General features: G+C 38.3%; 1 protein-coding gene across 2 annotated transcripts in view; it reads right to left on the bottom strand.

The window, feature by feature from the left end:
- LOC103558806 (zona pellucida sperm-binding protein 3 receptor-like) overlaps positions 1-17238 on the bottom strand; it is a 50569-nt gene that overhangs the window by 31101 nt on the left and 2230 nt on the right. Inside the window, exons 2-8 of one of the 2 annotated variants that reach the window (XM_070591467.1) lie at positions 13584-13753; positions 12449-12628; positions 11788-11887; positions 3233-3318; positions 2866-3060; positions 1679-1861; positions 174-371 (exon numbers count right to left, since the gene is read on the bottom strand). In XM_070591467.1, coding sequence (XP_070447568.1) covers positions 174-371; positions 1679-1861; positions 2866-3060; positions 3233-3318; positions 11788-11887; positions 12449-12628; positions 13584-13746 — 1105 coding nt within the window. In that variant the 5' untranslated portion in view covers positions 13747-13753. The remainder of the gene's footprint in view (positions 1-173; positions 372-1678; positions 1862-2865; positions 3061-3232; positions 3319-11787; positions 11888-12448; positions 12629-13583; positions 13754-17238) is intronic. The other variant, XM_070591466.1, reaches the window with a different exon arrangement.

The raw sequence follows: 17238 nt of genomic DNA, 5'->3' as shown, positions 1-17238 counted from the left end.
AAATAGCTTCTGTATGAATATGCAAAGATTCCAGTAAAATGATTCTGAAAGTATTTTAAAGCAAACTTTTTAAGAGATCAATTACATTCAATAAGGTACAGAATCCTAGCATATGCTCAACATTTTCAATAGAGAAGAAGATACACACGTGTATATACAAAAAGTTTGCTTACGTTCACACCCTTTGGATGGGGTCCACATCAAACTTTCCTGGCAGGTCACATTCAGAGGCTCATCTGGAATAGGGCTGTAGCCAGGCTCGCACTGATATTGAAGCACAGTCCCAATTTCAAATACTTCCTGATTTCTTAGGTTGTAGGGTATTCCATTCCAGAAAGCATGGGGAATGTCTGGCAAGTCAATACAACTATCTGATCATGAAAAAAGCACAAGGATGAAAGAAAACTGTTACTGAGATTGGCAGAGTGACCCGTGAAACTGTCATAAAGAAAGGATATCATGTATTCATTCAGCAAGAAAACGGATGGTCAAGGCTAAATAGGAATTCCAGGAACAGCCTGGGAAGCACCAACCTCCAACAGACTAGTGCCAAGCACTAAATGCACATGGAGCTGGAGAGACTGTGACTAAGGGGCACACGATGGTGCGGAAAGGGTCAGTGTGTAGGTTTGGGCCAGCTGTATAGGAGCTCAGTGTCCTTCCACTTCACTGCACTTCGGAATGGTTCATCTTCAGGGGAAGCTTTAAGATCACTGAGAATACACATCAAAATTTGTTCCTAGGTAAACCAAACTTTTAACTGTCTCTTTGCCTAATGGGGAATTACGATAGGAGACATTCCCCTAGACATTATGACACTGTCACCAGGAGCGTCATTATTTGGCCTTAAACCAAGCTCCTTCAGTCTTGCATTTTTCTACTCGATCTGATGCCAAAGGTCCATGTAGATCGAAAAGGGGATACATATCCGTCAAGTTGTATATTTATTGAATTTCAACACTACATATTTAAATTGGCACCTAAATTCTCGTGATGATAGAAGGGAACAGTAAACCACAATGTAGCAGTGGCTTCCACCCCTGACTAATTATGTGGACTTATGCTAGTTGCTTAATCTCTCTCAGTTTTCTCATCATTAAAATGGGATTAAAAATAGTAGGTACATCTTAGGATTGTAGTAAATGGTAAATCAATTAATTGATGTTATGCACTAGAACAGTGCTTGATATATAGAAAGCCCTTAATAAATGTTAGCAATAGGTATCACTAACGTTATGACTGGTCAGTATGCATTTACAATTTCAAAGCCTCAAGGCCAACATTAGCCCAGAGAGCACCTCTGTGCAAATTTTAAAAAGAGGATGTCTGGAAGGAATTTTACTTCCATCTTTCAAAAAATTCTCAAAATATGTTGATTTCGTTAGGATGAGACGCTTTACTACTGTCTACTGGAAAATTTTGTAAGAAATAAATAGATCTGTAATATCTATAATGTCACTGATGCCAAAACTATATGATATATGTATAAAGTCCTTTAAATAACACTGAGAGATTACTAACAAAAAAATCTTCCTTCTAACAGGAGAAAACTAGAGAAACATATTAATTTAAAATGATTATTGGGATTAAAGTGGGCTTGTGCCTATGAGCATGCTATGCCCATACTCCTGGATAATTTTAGATGCCAAATATGGAAACTCCTTCAGTCCATACTCACTGAGCTCACAAACAGGAGGAGGAGGGTCCCAGTTGTCATCAGCTTCACAATAGATTAAACTGCTGCCTGTGAGGCTATAACCTTTCTTGCAGCCAAACACAATAGTGTCTTTGTAAGTATAGAGGGGTCCAAATCCAGAGACAAAGATTCCATTTGGAACCTGTGGCTGACGACAGACAATGTCTAAAGAAGCATAAGAAAGGACATCTCAGTTATAAAAGAGAAATGACAGTAAGAATGTGACTACTATTGTTGATATGGTTTCAAGGAAGACCTGATACAAGTATGTATCAAATAAGTACAAAGAAAACATTTTAAAGCTTTATATATATGCTTTCAGTTCCTGGGAACCTCAGCAATATGAGGTCCCATCATCTTAGTCATTGCAGAAAAAATCCTACAACTTTCTTATCAAAAAAATCCCTAGCAACATAGATACAGAGAACAGACTGGTGGTTGCCAGAGGCAGAGGTTGGAGGTGGGGTGGGTGAAATGGGTGAAGGCGGCCAAAAGGGACTATGGTTAATAATACTGTATTGTATATTTGAAAGTAGCTAAGGGAGCAAATATCAAAAGTTCTTATCATAAGAAAAAAATTTTGTAACTATGTACGGTGATGGATGCTAACTAGACTTATTGTGGTGCTCATTTTGCAATATATATAAATATTGAATCATTATGCTGTACACTTTAAACTAATATAATGTTACGTGTCAATTATATCTCAATTAAAAAAAACCCTAGCAATATCTAAACCCCAAAGTGATATGCGCTACTTCCAGGTCAAAGAATTTCCTAGCCAGGGAGTGCTTCCCCTTGCTCTCTTCCTCTGCTGGACTGACTGTGGAAGATTTGATGCAGAGTTGTCAGAAGATTTAAACAATCTAGACTACTATATAAATGACAGCTGCCCTGGAGGGTTTCCCGGGCTAGCAGTGCACTAAGACAGCCAAAAAACCCTTTTACTATAAAAAAGCCTTGAGATTTTGGTATTGATTATTACGGCAGCATAGCCTGTGCTATCCTAGTACAGCGTAAGATTAGTTGAATGAATGAATGACCACATCATTGCCTTGATTACTTTGTCTTTGAATCATTCCATTTCCCCCAATAAATACACCTTCCTTGTTCCTTTAAACAAAAGAGAAAAATTCAAAGCAGAATCCAACAATTCAGTTGTAACTTACGTTTACAAGTCGGAGGGCTTGGGCTCCAGACACCTATCGTTTTATTCTCCACTGTGCAGGAAATGGAGGCTTTGCCTATCATTGAGAAGTGAGGGTCACAGCTGTAGGTGACAGAAGAGCCATATGTGTAGATGTCTTCATCTCCACCACTGTGCTTCCCATTGCTGATGGCTGGAGGGGCCTCACACTTGGCAACTGGGATGAGTGAGTGAAGAGGAAGAAATGGTCAGGGAAGGCATCCTTGCAAATCTAACATTCATGAGGCAAATTCTAATGGAGGGCTCAAGAAGCAGCAAAGATTCACAGGAGTTTTATTACCTAACATGGTTTAGGTTTATAGTCAAGCCAGAAAAAAATCTTTACTTACTTATACATACTGGGAGTGGATCACTCCAGTCAACTCCCTTATCTTGGATGTCACAATGACTAGTGGTTGAGCCAATTAAGATATATCTGGATAAGATAAGTCAGAGATTTTAGTGGAATTCATCTTACTCTAAATATAAATTGCCAATGAGGTTTGGGCAAATGGAATTTTTATTCAATATTTAAAAATGAAAAACTAGTGCTCTCTTGATTACTAATTACCATTTGGGTCAATCTGGAGTTAAATTTCATCACATCAAGGAGAAAGTCTTGTTTGTTCCTTTTTTTCTTTCATTCACTTATTCATTTAAACCACATGATTAAGCTTTGTCTAAGTATTAGATGGTACACATCCATAGCCAATAAAAACTAGTACATGACAAGTTTTGCACCAAAATCTTAGGACTCCACTTAAACTTTACACTCTTTCCCTAACGAACTACAAATCAAGCGACACAAAATGGGCAAAAGTACACTTGAGTTTGTTATGCAGCTGCCTTTGAATAAATGATCCAGACAAATTACTGATAAAAACAATTACTTTGATCTCTAATCTGAGTCTTCCTGCTGGTACTAGAGTTTGACCTGCTTTCATAAACCATTAACTTCCTGGTTATCATCTCATTATTCTTGCTCTTGACAAGTCCCAGTCTTTCTTCCAGGACTTTTTGCATTAAAAAAAAATTACATGTCAATTTCCCCTGAACATTAATGAAAAGTTCAGAATAAAAAACAAACAGAATCCAGAAACACTTTAAAAGAAAAATATGCCATGACCAAATAGGTTTATTCCAAGAATGAAAGGAACCTTCAAAATTAGAAGATATATTAGTATATAACATATTGTTATGAACTGAATATGTGTGTGCTTCCAAAATTCCTATGTTGAAGCCCTGACCCCCAGTGCGGCTGTATTTGGAGTAAGGAAGTAATTAAGGTTAAATGAGGTTATAGGTGTGGGGCCCTGATTCAATAGGATTAGAGTCCTTATAAAGGAGATACCAGAGAGCTATCTCGCTCCCTCTGTGTCTCTCATTCTCTCTCTCCATGTGCGTGCACAGAGGAAAGGCCATGTGAGGACATAGTGAGAAGGCAGCCATCTACAAGCCAGGAAGGGGATTCAGAAACTGAATCCTGCCAGACCTTGGTCTGGGACCGCCAGCCTCCAGCACTGTGAGAAACAGATTTCTATTATTTAAGCTGCCCAGCCTGTGGCATTTTGTTACGGCAGCCTGAGAAGACTAGTGCATATATGATATTAATAAATCTAAGGAGAAAAACATACCATCATCTTGATAGACACTAAATGGCATTTGAAAAAAAATCAACAATTATTCTTGACAAAAACATTCAATATAATGGGAATCAGTGGAGATAGAGCTCCCCCAAACTTAAGGGGAAGATACTAGAGTCGTTTCTGCTAAAGTCAAGAACAAGAAAACAATGGCCAGTATCAGTATTTTGTTTGAAATAAAATTCCTAGCATAATTGTATAAGAAAAAGGAATTAGAAATACAAAAATTGGAAAGAAAAAAGGAATAGTATCATTATTTTCAGATTATACAATTCCATACCAGTAAATCTCAAGAGAATCCAACTGAAATACTATAATAATAATAATCAGGGAATTCAGGACATTAGCTGATATATGAAATTAATATATAGAAATCAACAGTTTCCATATATACAGATATAAACTCTTAGATGGTATAATGGAAGAAAAGACACCATTTTAAATATCAAAAACAAAGTAAGATACCAAAGAATAAACATAATGAAAATTGGAAAATCTAAATGGGTAGAACTTTAAAACAATCCTAAAATACATCCCTCACACACAAACACACACAAACACACACACACACAAGATCAGGACAAAAGGAAAGCCATAACAAATTCTGGGCTTGGAAGACTCAAGATGATGCAATGTACATTCTCCTAAAGTTAGTTTAAAAAATTAAAGTAATCAATTAAAAACATAATCCAATTAATTTTAAAGTTCGTATAGAAATAAAAACAAGCAAGCATAGTCAGGAAAATCCTCGTAAAGCAGAAGAGTAAGGGGGATACTTCTGAGCAATGTTACACACTATGGAAACTCAGTAATTATAGAGAGAAGAACTGGTTGTGTGAACATACAGATAAACTAAAAGAATTGAATATAAAGTCCAGAAATAGACCCATATACCTATGGGAACTAAGTATAGTTTTAAAAGAATATTATCTCGAAGTCACAGATTAATCATGGACTTTTTAATAAATTATGCCAAGGCAACATGAAAGCCATCTGGGGAAAGATACAACTGCTCAGTGCATGGAAGCTCTGTATGAAATCACATTAAATCGTAAAAGCAGTTGAATAATTGTAGGAATTACTTTATTATCTTCAAGCAGGGAAGGCCTTTTAACTGTAACTCAAAATCCAAAAGCCATTGAAAAATTGATAAATTTAACCATATAAAGCATGGTTTTTGTTTGGTAAGAAAAAAGTATTCTAGGCCAAGTCAAAAGAAAGATGACACACTGAGGAAAAAAATTGCAATTTGTGTGTTTTTAAAAAAATAACAAGGGACTCAAGTCGGTTTACACATAAGGAGATACAAATGTCTTTTAGATGGAATAAGTTCAATCTCACTCATAAATAGAAAAACGGACATTAAAACTACAGGGAGGCCATCCAACAATACGAGAATACACACTTTTTCCCAAGCACCCCTCAGACATTCACCAAGATAAATCATATCCTGGGCAATAAAACAAACCTCAACAAACTTAGGAAAATTTAAATCATACGGTGTATATTTTCTGACTGCACTGGAATTAAACTAGAAACCAATAACAGAAAGACAAGAGGAAAATCTCCAAACACTTGGAAATTAAATAACACACTTCTAAATAATCCATGGTCAAAAGGGAAGTTGCAAAGGAAATTTAAAATACATAGAATGGAATGAAAATGAAAATATAACAGATCAGAATGTGTGGTGCACAGGTAAAGCAGTGCTGAGAGGGAAATTTATAGCACTAAATGGTCACATTAGGAAATAGAAAAGATCTCAAATCAGTAATCAAAGTTCCTAGTTCAAGAAACTCAAAAAAGAAGAAGAAATAAACCCAAAGCAAAAAGATAAAAAGAAAGAAAAATAAAAGCAGAAATAAATTTAAAACAGGAAAACAATAAAGAAAATAACGAAACAAAAAGCTCATTCTCAAGAAAATCAATTAAATTGATAAATCTCTCATAAGACTGATAAAGATAAGAGAGAAGACACAAGTCACCAGTATCAGGAATGAAACAGGGACCATCACTACAGATCCTGTAGCCAATGAAAGGAGAGTAAGAGAATGAACACTTTTATGCTCATAAATTCAACAACTTAAAAGAAAAAGAACAATCCTTTGAAAAGCACAAAATTCAACAAAGACAAAATAAATAATCTGAGTAGTCCTAGAACTATTAAAGAAATTGACTTCATAATTCAAAGACTTAAGGAAAAAGAAATATCCAGGCCCAGATGGCTTTATTGGAGAATTCTACCAAACCTTTAAAGAAACTAATTTTTCCCAGTCTCTTTTGGAAAATTGAAGAGGAGGGAACACTTTCCAACTCATTCTGTAGGGCTAGTATTACCCTTATCATGATCAGACAAACACATGAAGCTGGCCCTGTGACATAGTGGTTGAGTTTGGCATGCTCTGCTTTGGTGGCCCTGGTTCGAGGGTTCAGATCCCGGGCATGGACCTACAGCACTCATCAGCCATGCTGAGGTGGCAACCCACATACAAACTACAGAAAAATTGGCAACAGATGTCACCTCAGGGTGAATCTTCCTCACCAAAAAAAAAAAAAAAAAAAAAAAAAATCAGACAAACAGTAGAAAAAAAGAAAACTATAGATCAATATCTCTCTTAAACTTACCTGCAAAAATCCTCAACAAAACATTAGAAAATCAACCCAACAGTATGTAAAAAGAATTAGACACCATGTCCAAGTGAAATTTATTTGAGGTAAACTGGTTTAACGTATGAAAATTAATCAATGTATTCCATGATACCAACAGGTTAAAAGAGAAAAATTGTGTGATCATATGCACAGTGACGCATAAAAAGCACTTGGAAAAAAATCCAAAGCCTTTCATGATAGAACCTCTCCCTAAACTAGGAATAGAGGAGCACTTCCTCAACTGGATAAAGAGCATTTACAAAAAACCTACAGCTAACGTACTTAATGGTGAAAGACTGAAGCTTTTCCTCAGACTGAGAACGAGGTCTGCTCTCACCACTGCTATTCAACACAGCATTAGAGGTTCCAGCCAGCGCAACAAGAAAAGAAAAAGGAATAAAAGGCATACATGTGGGAAAGGAAGAAAAAACAAACTGTCCCTATTTGCAGGTGACATTAGTGTTTAAGCAGAAAATCACAGGGGAGCTACAAAAAACAAAACCAAACCAAAAACTCTTAGAACTAGTTTAAATGGGTTCAGTGAGCTAGCAGGACAAAGATCAACACACAGGATCCATCACCTTTCTATATGCTAACAACAGACGTGCGAATATCCAAATTTAAAACACACCACCATTTACAATTGTTCCAAAGAAAATGAAATACTTAGATGTAACAAAATATGTACAGGATATGTATGCTTAAAATTACAAAATTTTGATCAAAGAAATCAAAGAAGATCTGAGTACATGGAAAGGCAAGTTATGTTCACAAATTGGAAGACTCAACATTGCAAAGACGTCAAATTCTATTGAAAATGCAAATCGTATCAAATGCAAATCTTAGAAGCCCAGTGAAGTTTACTGTGGACATAGACAAGTTTATTCTAAAATTTATATGGAAAGACACGGACCCAGAATAGCTAAAACAATTTTGAAAAACAAAAAAAGAGTGGGAGGGATCACTTTACCTGATATTGACTTACCTCATAGCAATAGTAATCAAGACAGCGTGGTATTGGCAGAAAGATAGACACAGTGGAACAAAATGAGAACCCAGAAATAGACCCACAAAAATACACCCAAATAATTTTTGAGAAAAGTGCCAAAGTAATTCAATGGAAAATAATTAAATGGTGCTGGAGTCATTGGGCATCCACAATAAAAACATAAAGTAAAATACGCTCAACCTAAAACTCCACCTTATACAAAAATTCTCTTGAAATGAATCACAAACTTAAATGTAAAACTATAAAACTTTTAGAAAAAAATAGGAGAAACTCTTCAGGACTTGAGACTAAATGACAAGATTTTAGACTTGACACCAATAGCATAATTCATAAAAGAAAAATTATACCTCATGACAATTAAAAACCTTAGCTCTCTGAAAGACTCTGTGAGGAGGATGAAAAAGCAAGGTACAGACTGGGGGAAAATATTTGCAAACCACATATCCTACAAAAGAATAGTATCTAGAATATGTAAAGAACTCTCAAAACTCAACAGTAAAAAACCAAAATGATCCAATTAGAAAATGGGCAAAAGATACGAGCAGATATTTTAGTGAAGAGAATACAAATGGCAAATAAACAAATAGAAATATGTTCAACATCATTAGCTATTACAGAAATACAAATTAAAACCGCAATGAGACATTACTACACACCTATCAGAATGGCTGAAATGAAATCTCGTGGCAACACCAAATGCTGGTGTGGATGGTATGGATCACTCATACATTGCTGGTGGGAATGTACAATGACACAGCCTCTCTGGAAAACAGTTAGGCAGTTTCTTGAAAAATTAAACAGGTAACTTCTATATGATCCACTTGGGCATTTATTCTAGAGAAATGAAGACTTAAGTTGACACAAAAAACCTGTATAGGAAAGTTTATAGCAGCTTTCTTCATGATAGCCAAAGATGAAACAACCCAAGTGTCCTTCAACAAGCAAATGTTTCGACAAATGCCATGCCATGGAATATTCTCTCAGCAATAAAATGGAGCAAAGTATCCAAGTACAACAACTTGTATGAATTTCAAGAGAATTATGCAAAATGATAAGTCAGTCTCCAAAGGTGACACGCTGTGTGGTTCCATTTATATAGCATTTTTGAAATGACAAAATTGTAGAAATAGAGACTGGATTAGTGGTTGCCAGAGGTTAGGAAGAGAGAGGGAGGGAGTTGGCTATAAAGAGATAACACAAGGCAGCCTCGTGATGGAACTGTTCTGTATCTTGGCTGTGGTGATGGTCACACAAATCTTCTCGTGTGACAAAATTGCATAGAATTAAACACACACACACACACACACACACACACACAAATAAGTGCTTGTAAAACCAGTGAAATCTGAAAAAGCCCAATGGATTATATCAATGTTGATTTCCTGATTGTGATACTGCACTATGGTCACACAAAATGTTGTTGGCACCACTGAGTTAACTGATATAGACCCAATCAAAAGTTAGCATAAGGGAAGCCATCTTATAGAAGGAAGTCATATTAGAACCATGTAAGACCCTGACTCCCTTGCCCTTTTGGGAAAAAAATGCTTTAGTTTGCACATAGCCTAGACAATTAAGCATCTGTCTCTGATGGATGTGCGTGCTCTCTTAGTTTTATGGCCCCAGCTTATGCATAGACCTCCCTGCTGTGATAAGACAATAACTTTGTTCTTTAAGTTTCCTCAGGAATGCAACGACCTTCTGGAAGAAAGCCCTATGCTGGTATCCACCACTGGTGACAGAAAAAGGAGATGACATGATGTTTCAAGTTCTGCCACACCAGATGGTCGACATTCCAAGATGCCCCTTTTTAGCCCACTTGCCCTGTATAAACGCCTCAAGATTTTGTAGTTGCAAGATGTTCTTTTGGGTGTGAGTCCTCCATCTTCTACCTTGCCAGCAAGCTTCAATAAAACGCCTTCTCTCCTACCGCCTTGCCTCTTGACTGTGGCTTGTCTTGTGGTGAGCAGTGACCCCTTCGGTGGTTACAATGTTACCAATGGGGGAAACTGGAAAAAATAGGGTATAGGCTTTGTCTGTACTATTTCTTATAATGGCATGTCACTCTACACCTATCTCAATAAGTTAAAACACACTATGGGGTGGCTGGCCCAGTGGAGTAGTGGTTAAGTTCACATGCTCCGCTTTGGTGGCCCAGGGTTCACAGGCTGGGATCCCGGGTACAGACCTACGCGCCACTCATCAAGCCATGCTGTGGTGGCATCCCACATACAAAATAGAGGAAGATGGGCATAGATGTTAGCTCAGGGCCAATCCTCCTCACCAAAAACCCCCAACAGTACAGGGAAGTTATATTTTCACCTCTAAATAGACAAAAAGTCCTCAGTTTGATGAAATACTCAATTGTAGAGCTGGTGGAGAAATAGACATTCGTTTACAAAATTTTGCAAGTCTATGAAGACAAACTTGGTAATATTTATCAATATTTTAAAGTATCTTCTCTCTGACCCAGCAGTCCTACTTCTGGGAGTTTATCCTACAGGCATAACTGCATAAAATTACATATATAGAAAATCATGCTTCAGGGCCTGTGTGTAACAGCATAAGATTGGAAACTCACAAAGGTCTCTCAGTCGGGATCATTAAATGAACTGTGATAAGCTATGATACATGCCCTAGGAAACCATACAGCTGTAACCACACAGACACAGAATAAGGAAACAGCGCATGAATTGCAGAGATCGCCAGAACATGTTTGTTTCTCTTAGTTCGGGCTGCTGTAACAGGAACACCATAGACTGTGGGTTAAACCACAGACATTTGTTTCTCACACTTCTGGAGGCTGGGAAGTTGGAGACTGGGGTGCCAGCATACTCATGTACTGGTGAGAACCCTCTTCCTGGCTCACAGATGGCAGTATTCTTGCTGTGTCCTCACATGGCACCGGAAGAGAGAAAGGAAGCTAGCCCTCTTGTGTCTCTTCTTATAATGGCACTAACCCCATCATGAGGGCTCCACCCTTAAGACCTAATTACTTCCGAAAGGCCCTATCTCCAAATATGACCCCACTGGGGATTAAGGTTCAACATATGAATTTGAGGATACAAACATTCGGTCCATAGCAATGTTGTTAAGTGAAAAAGATAAAAGCAAGGTTCAAACCCACGTGTGCCATCAGCTATCTTCTGTGTAATAAAGGAGACAAAATATTAATAAAAATATGGGTACTCACTTGTATTTACATAAGTGAACACTAGAAGGATAAATCAGAAACTAATAAAGTCACTTCCTGTCAAAGGGCAGAGTGGAATGAGATGGAATGGAAGTGAGAATTCTCAGTGTACACCTTTTTACATCATTTTTATTTTATTTTATTTTTTGGTGAGGAAGATGGTCCCTGAGCTAACAACTGTGCCAGTCTTCCTCTGTTTTGTATGTGGGATGCGACCACAGCATGGCTGGATGATCGGTGTGTAGGTCCACGTCCAGGATCTGAACCTGTGAACCCTGAGCCACGGAAGTGGAGTGCATGAGCTTAACCTCTATTCCACTGGGCTGGCCCCTCCTTTTTCTTTTTGAAACATGTAAGTGCATTATCTACTTATAAAAATTAATTGAAAAGAAAAGGTCGCCTTATACTTACCCCTCTGAGCAGCTGAATTCTATAGTTGAACCTAAGAGAAAATCTGTCTTAACTTCCACTCTCCCATTGATTAAGTCTCCTGGGTTTCTGCATCGTTTCTCTGAGAGGAAAATTAAAATGGTGACTAGTGACTCGTATTACTTACATAACATAGCGTTAGAGAAAGAGTCCGATCGATTGGCTCTCACTCCTGCTTCCAGATAAACCCAGAGATTTTTTTCAATGCTTTTTTCTGATCCTGATTTATTGAATGTTTATTTTGAGGAAAAATAAATGTAAACATTTATTCCATTTTTCTGATACGTTTTAAGAAGAAGAAAAAAATATGCTTAGATTCATTTGCTCAATTAGATCACGGTGATAATAAACGATGGGATGTATGGACTAGTTATCCACACAAATGTATGTTCTCAAAAATGTATGCCCTTCATCACAGGGAAACAGAAGGAAAAAAAGAAACATATTCTATATCCTTACTGTTAGAAAAATATCTCGGTGTGTATTCCCAACTGACTTCTTCCAAATGGTATAGATGATGTCAATTTGGAAGACTACTTTGGTCAAAGATTTTCATTTGAATTAAAGAATTCATTAACTTGCTAAGAGAATTTTCCCAAATAAAACAAAAGTACAGGTGAGAAAAATAAGTGTTGATACTTACTGGTACAAAAGACACTATAGTCCCACGAGCCTCTAGCATTACAGGTAATCTTACTTGAACCGATTCTACTGAAGCCAGGATGGCAGGTGTATTTCAGAGCAGTTCCAGTTTTGAAGTCTGTCTTAATCAACTTGTTTACTGGAGAAGCAAATGGTAAATCAGGTGGAGGGCCACAATCACCTGGACGCCAAAATGACAAGAAGCATCAAGTTATAGGTTGGGACCCAGCAGCTCAATGTTTCAGTAGTAAGATTTTCATAACAGAGATCGTGCTTTTCTTTTTCATCACAATTCCTATTATCCCACTATTCAATGAACACAGTGAGTAATCAGTAATACATGTTTGTTGATTGATGACAATGACAATCATAATGAAAAAAGGCAGAAAAATTTTATCCATTATGAAATTTTTCTTATATATGTGATAATTTTCCAGAAAATGGATGAACAGACCTTAATTTCATCATTCTATCAGATTCCCCACACCTGCCTACTCAAAATCCTGGCAACTATACCATGCCATCTGACCTTACCTTCTTGCCTGAGTAGAAACATATATTTTATTAATAATGGCATTGTGGAGGATTAGTGCCTCAGGAGTCAGGGATGAAAAGGAGGCATCTCGTTTGTGTCCTTTTGGACCGTTTGGATTGTGAATAGACTGCCTATTTGAAAATAAACATGTTTTTCAAAAAGCATCACAAGGTGGAGATGCATTAAACCCTTGAAAAATAAAATCTTAATTGTGCTTCTCTGGAGAGAATTAAATGAAGGCTAGGCTAGATTCCAGGAGCCCAGGCAGAATTGCACCCCTCCCCTCCACCTGCTCAACAAGCACAAGCGCACAGGCAGTGAAAACTCTTCATGGTCAGGCTGGCAGATAATATGCGTTTATTCCCAGTCATAATTTGCTTTGAGATTAGATTGGAGAGTTCCCGGAGAGGAAATTCTAAAAGGGAGTATCAAGAGTGTCTCTATAAATCAGCCTTTTTTGGGTGCAAATTTCCCTAAATTTCAGGTGGTCAAATAGCCCACAATGTTAAAGATGGATATCCGTTGGACATCTTTTGAAATAGGGTGTGTTGATGAACTCAGTCGTATGGTGACAATCTGACCTTGTCTCCCCATTACTCACCAAGAACAGTAGTGAACAGAGCAGCAACCAAGGTCACTTTGAAGAGAGTTGGCTCAGAGACTCTCCACAGCCCAGAGAAGGGCTGGGCTGCCGTTTCTCCCTTTCTATCAAGGGCATCATGTCGAACTCTTTGAGGATGCATGAGCCTATGTTTCTTTAACATTTCTCTGCTGAAAGAACTCAATTTAAGAAACAGTTATTGAATTCCTACTTGTCATAAAGTACTGGGGAAAATCAGATGGGAACCATGCCTTCAAGGAGATTATAATGGACTGTAGAAGAAAAGACATTAAGCCCAAGTATTTACAATAAAAGGCAGCTTATGTTCTCTGCTTCAGGAGCATATCAGGAGGCCAGTCAATTCTAGGGAGAGAGATGGGAGTGGGCTTTCTGGAGCTGGCTGCATCTGAGGCAGCAGATGTTGCTGTGAAATTTGGAGTGTGGAATGCAGGACGTTTTGTGCCAAAAGTGAAAACTGGGGAAGACACAGCAGCAAGAAGGTAAAGGTTATTCTGGGCAACAGTACTTAGTACTTCAATTTGTTTGGAAGGTAAGGAGTGTGCGATAGGGAGAAGAAAGTGAGAGATAGAGGGGCAGATTAGAACTGAGTCTGACGAGTTTTCAGGGCTAAGCTTAGGAGTTTGGACCTAGGAAACGGAAAGCCACTGATGTTTTTGTGTTTTTGAGCAACATGGTTATGTACTTTTGGAAGATCACTATGGCAAATGTGGACAAGACAGACTGAAAGAGGCAGAGAGAAGAGACAGCGAGATTGATTAAGAAGATTATTGCAGCTGGCGAGGTGAGCCACAGAGATGATCTGAACAAGGAAATGGCAGAAGAGTTAGGGAAGGCGGAGCAAATGAAAACAAAGCAAGAAAATGGTGAGACAGACGAAAGGAGTTCTATGTACGTATGCATGTATATATGTATGTATGTATGTATCTATCAGTTACCCATCTGTCTATCTGTCTATCGAGTTCTTTATAGCAACTGTTCCTATGTCACCAGGTTCCTCTGTCAACAAGAGCAATGATCCATTGGGTCAATTCAAAATTTTCAAAGCATTACTCTTGTCACCAAAAAAAAAAAAAACAAAAAGGAAAAGGAAACATTACTGTTGTGTTTCTTGGTTTCTTGGTTCTGGTCATTCATTAATCAGAGACTTCTTTAAAGCAAGATCCACAGAAGGCCGTTTTTACCCCTTAACTGGGAAAACCCCTCACATATCCTAATTTTAGTTAAGAATTAGTTCTTATGTCTTTCAATGAAATATAGGATTTCATTCTTTTACTCTAAAACCCGACATAGATTGAGACAGTCTTATATTACCATTCATCCTTAATTATCCTAATTACCCACTTAGGTCAAGGTAGTCTTCTCACTATTCCTTTCAAAGTTGTCACTGCCCACCTTGGAAGGAGAAGCTTATGCAGCAGCTTAAGTCTTTTAACAAGTAAAGATTCTTAACTTTCTAAAACTTCAGCTCATGCCACTCCTCCAACCCCATCTCCTGCTCCCTGCAGACACACATACCCCTGGTCCCACACGCCCAATTCATTACTTCAGTTCTGCCAAAAAATCCAATTGACGTAATAGACGATTTATTTATAACAATTTATGTTGAATTTATGTTGAATGAGTCGGCCTGGTCTCAAAGTGTGAAGAAACAGAAATCTAAGGCTCTGAGGCATTTACCCTGCCCCACTTCTCCTTCCCAGGGTGACCACATGCACCAGTTTGCTTGGGATTGACGGGTTTCCCAGGCTGCAGGACTTTTAGTACTAAAACCAGGGCTGTTCCAGGAAAACTGGGATGGTTGGCCCCTGACAGCAGGTTCCCTTTTCTGTGCTGCCTAGAACCCCCTCTCTCTACCACCTACCCTCAGCCAGAGGGAGCTACGGCAAAGAAAAGTTTCACGTTATAAAAACCAGACAACTCAAGCTCATAGAAATTTTCAAAAGTATTAAGATATTCCCCAGAAAAAAATTGTAAGTTGCCGGTAAGTCAGTGATTTGGTAACTGTAGCGAATTGGTTATTTGGTGATATTGGCAAGAATCTTAAAATGCTAAAATGTTGGCAAAAAGAGTAAATGGCTTTAAAAAGTTAAAAAGATGACACTTTAAAGTGAAAATTTCCCCTAAAAATCTCTGTATTTGTACTTAAATTCACAAGAAACATACATGCCTTGAATTTATTGGGAAGAAAGCCTTTATAAATACATTTATTAAAAACAACATAGTCATTAGAAGTAACACTAACCCCCACGTGTTCAACACGTTGGACACTCTTACAATGGTGCTAAAAGGTACTTACTCATGACTATCTTCAAGAAAAATATATTTATGTTTTTGAATATATTCTGAAATTTCCAAATATTTTCCTACCTTCTTACCCTGCCCACATCGTCTACCCTCTCAAACTTTCCTCCACCAAATCCCACTCCTTTTCCAGACTCACCCCTAACGCTGCACCTGTCCTCCAGCCCAGCCTCCATATTCCAGGGACAACCTAGTGTTTGTAACTCTGGTCTAATTCCGACTTGAACGACAGCTAAAGTCTAAACTCTGTGTCTTCCCTAAACCACAAACTCCTTGAAGCGAGAGGGTGGATTTTTATTCACCTCTGCCCTGCACAGAGAGGTGCTCAGTAAAGGTTTTCTGAATTTAAATTCAAAAGTATCCAGTGACAATATATGTTTCAAAGAAAAAAAACTTTCATACACATCTGTCTCTTTATACTGTTGCATATGTGTGAAGGTCAAATTTCACTTGTTATAAAGGGGCATCTTTATTTTAATAAGAAACTGACACTTGTGATTTTACTGTAGGCACCAAGATCCCCCTTCCTCCTCTTTAACCTGAGTCATTACATCATCAACCAGTCAGCAGAGGGCAGTGGAACAAGACTAGTAAAAGGAGGGTGGGAGAGGGGAGTGAAAAATGTTTTCTTCTCTCCACCACTGCAGCTGGGTAGTGAGGGCGGATGGGAGTCAGCCACACCTACTCTGTGGGGAGGAATTATTTCGCTGCTTTTACCTCAACCTCACAGGCCGCAGCCAGAGTGCCATCTACACAGGAGGACAGTATGTGGCCAGGACCCGGGCCTGGGCTCTGGAGTCAGACCCAGGCCATGTGAATTTGAATCCTGGTTCCACTACATGGGAACTGTGAACTCCTAGGCAAGATACTCAGACCCTCTAAGCCCCGATTTCCTCTTTTATAAGATGACAATGGTAAGTGCACAGGTCTCCCAGAATTGTTGAGAGAAATTAAATAATCGTCTCTGTAAGAGGTGTGACATGGTGCCTAAAACACAGTAAACATTAAAAAAAATGTTAGCAATTGTTAACTCCAGGGAAGAGAGAAATAGAATTGAAATTAGCATGGGATTCTGCTAGAAGCTGAACTCCTAGAGTCAAAACATCGTCATAATAATGAAGCAAAATTACAATGACTGCATCGCCAAGGGACTTTAAGGAAGCCCAGGTGCGGAGGAAAGCCTGCTGGGTTTGGGCCAGGAGCCCTTGGTTGGGTGTTCACTGTGGCCCCTGGTAGTAGTGAGACCCAGCGCACACCCAGAGCAGAGACTCTGGCACCCAAGGGGAACTGTCCTGGGGCTTCTTCCTCCTTCACCCTTCAGTGTCTTCCTGGG

The sequence above is a fragment of the Equus przewalskii genome, chromosome 23, assembly GCF_037783145.1.
Source record: "Equus przewalskii isolate Varuska chromosome 23, EquPr2, whole genome shotgun sequence".
In the NCBI taxonomy this organism is placed as follows: Eukaryota; Metazoa; Chordata; class Mammalia; order Perissodactyla; family Equidae; genus Equus; species Equus przewalskii.
This window is presented reverse-complemented; position numbering and strand designations above follow the sequence as displayed.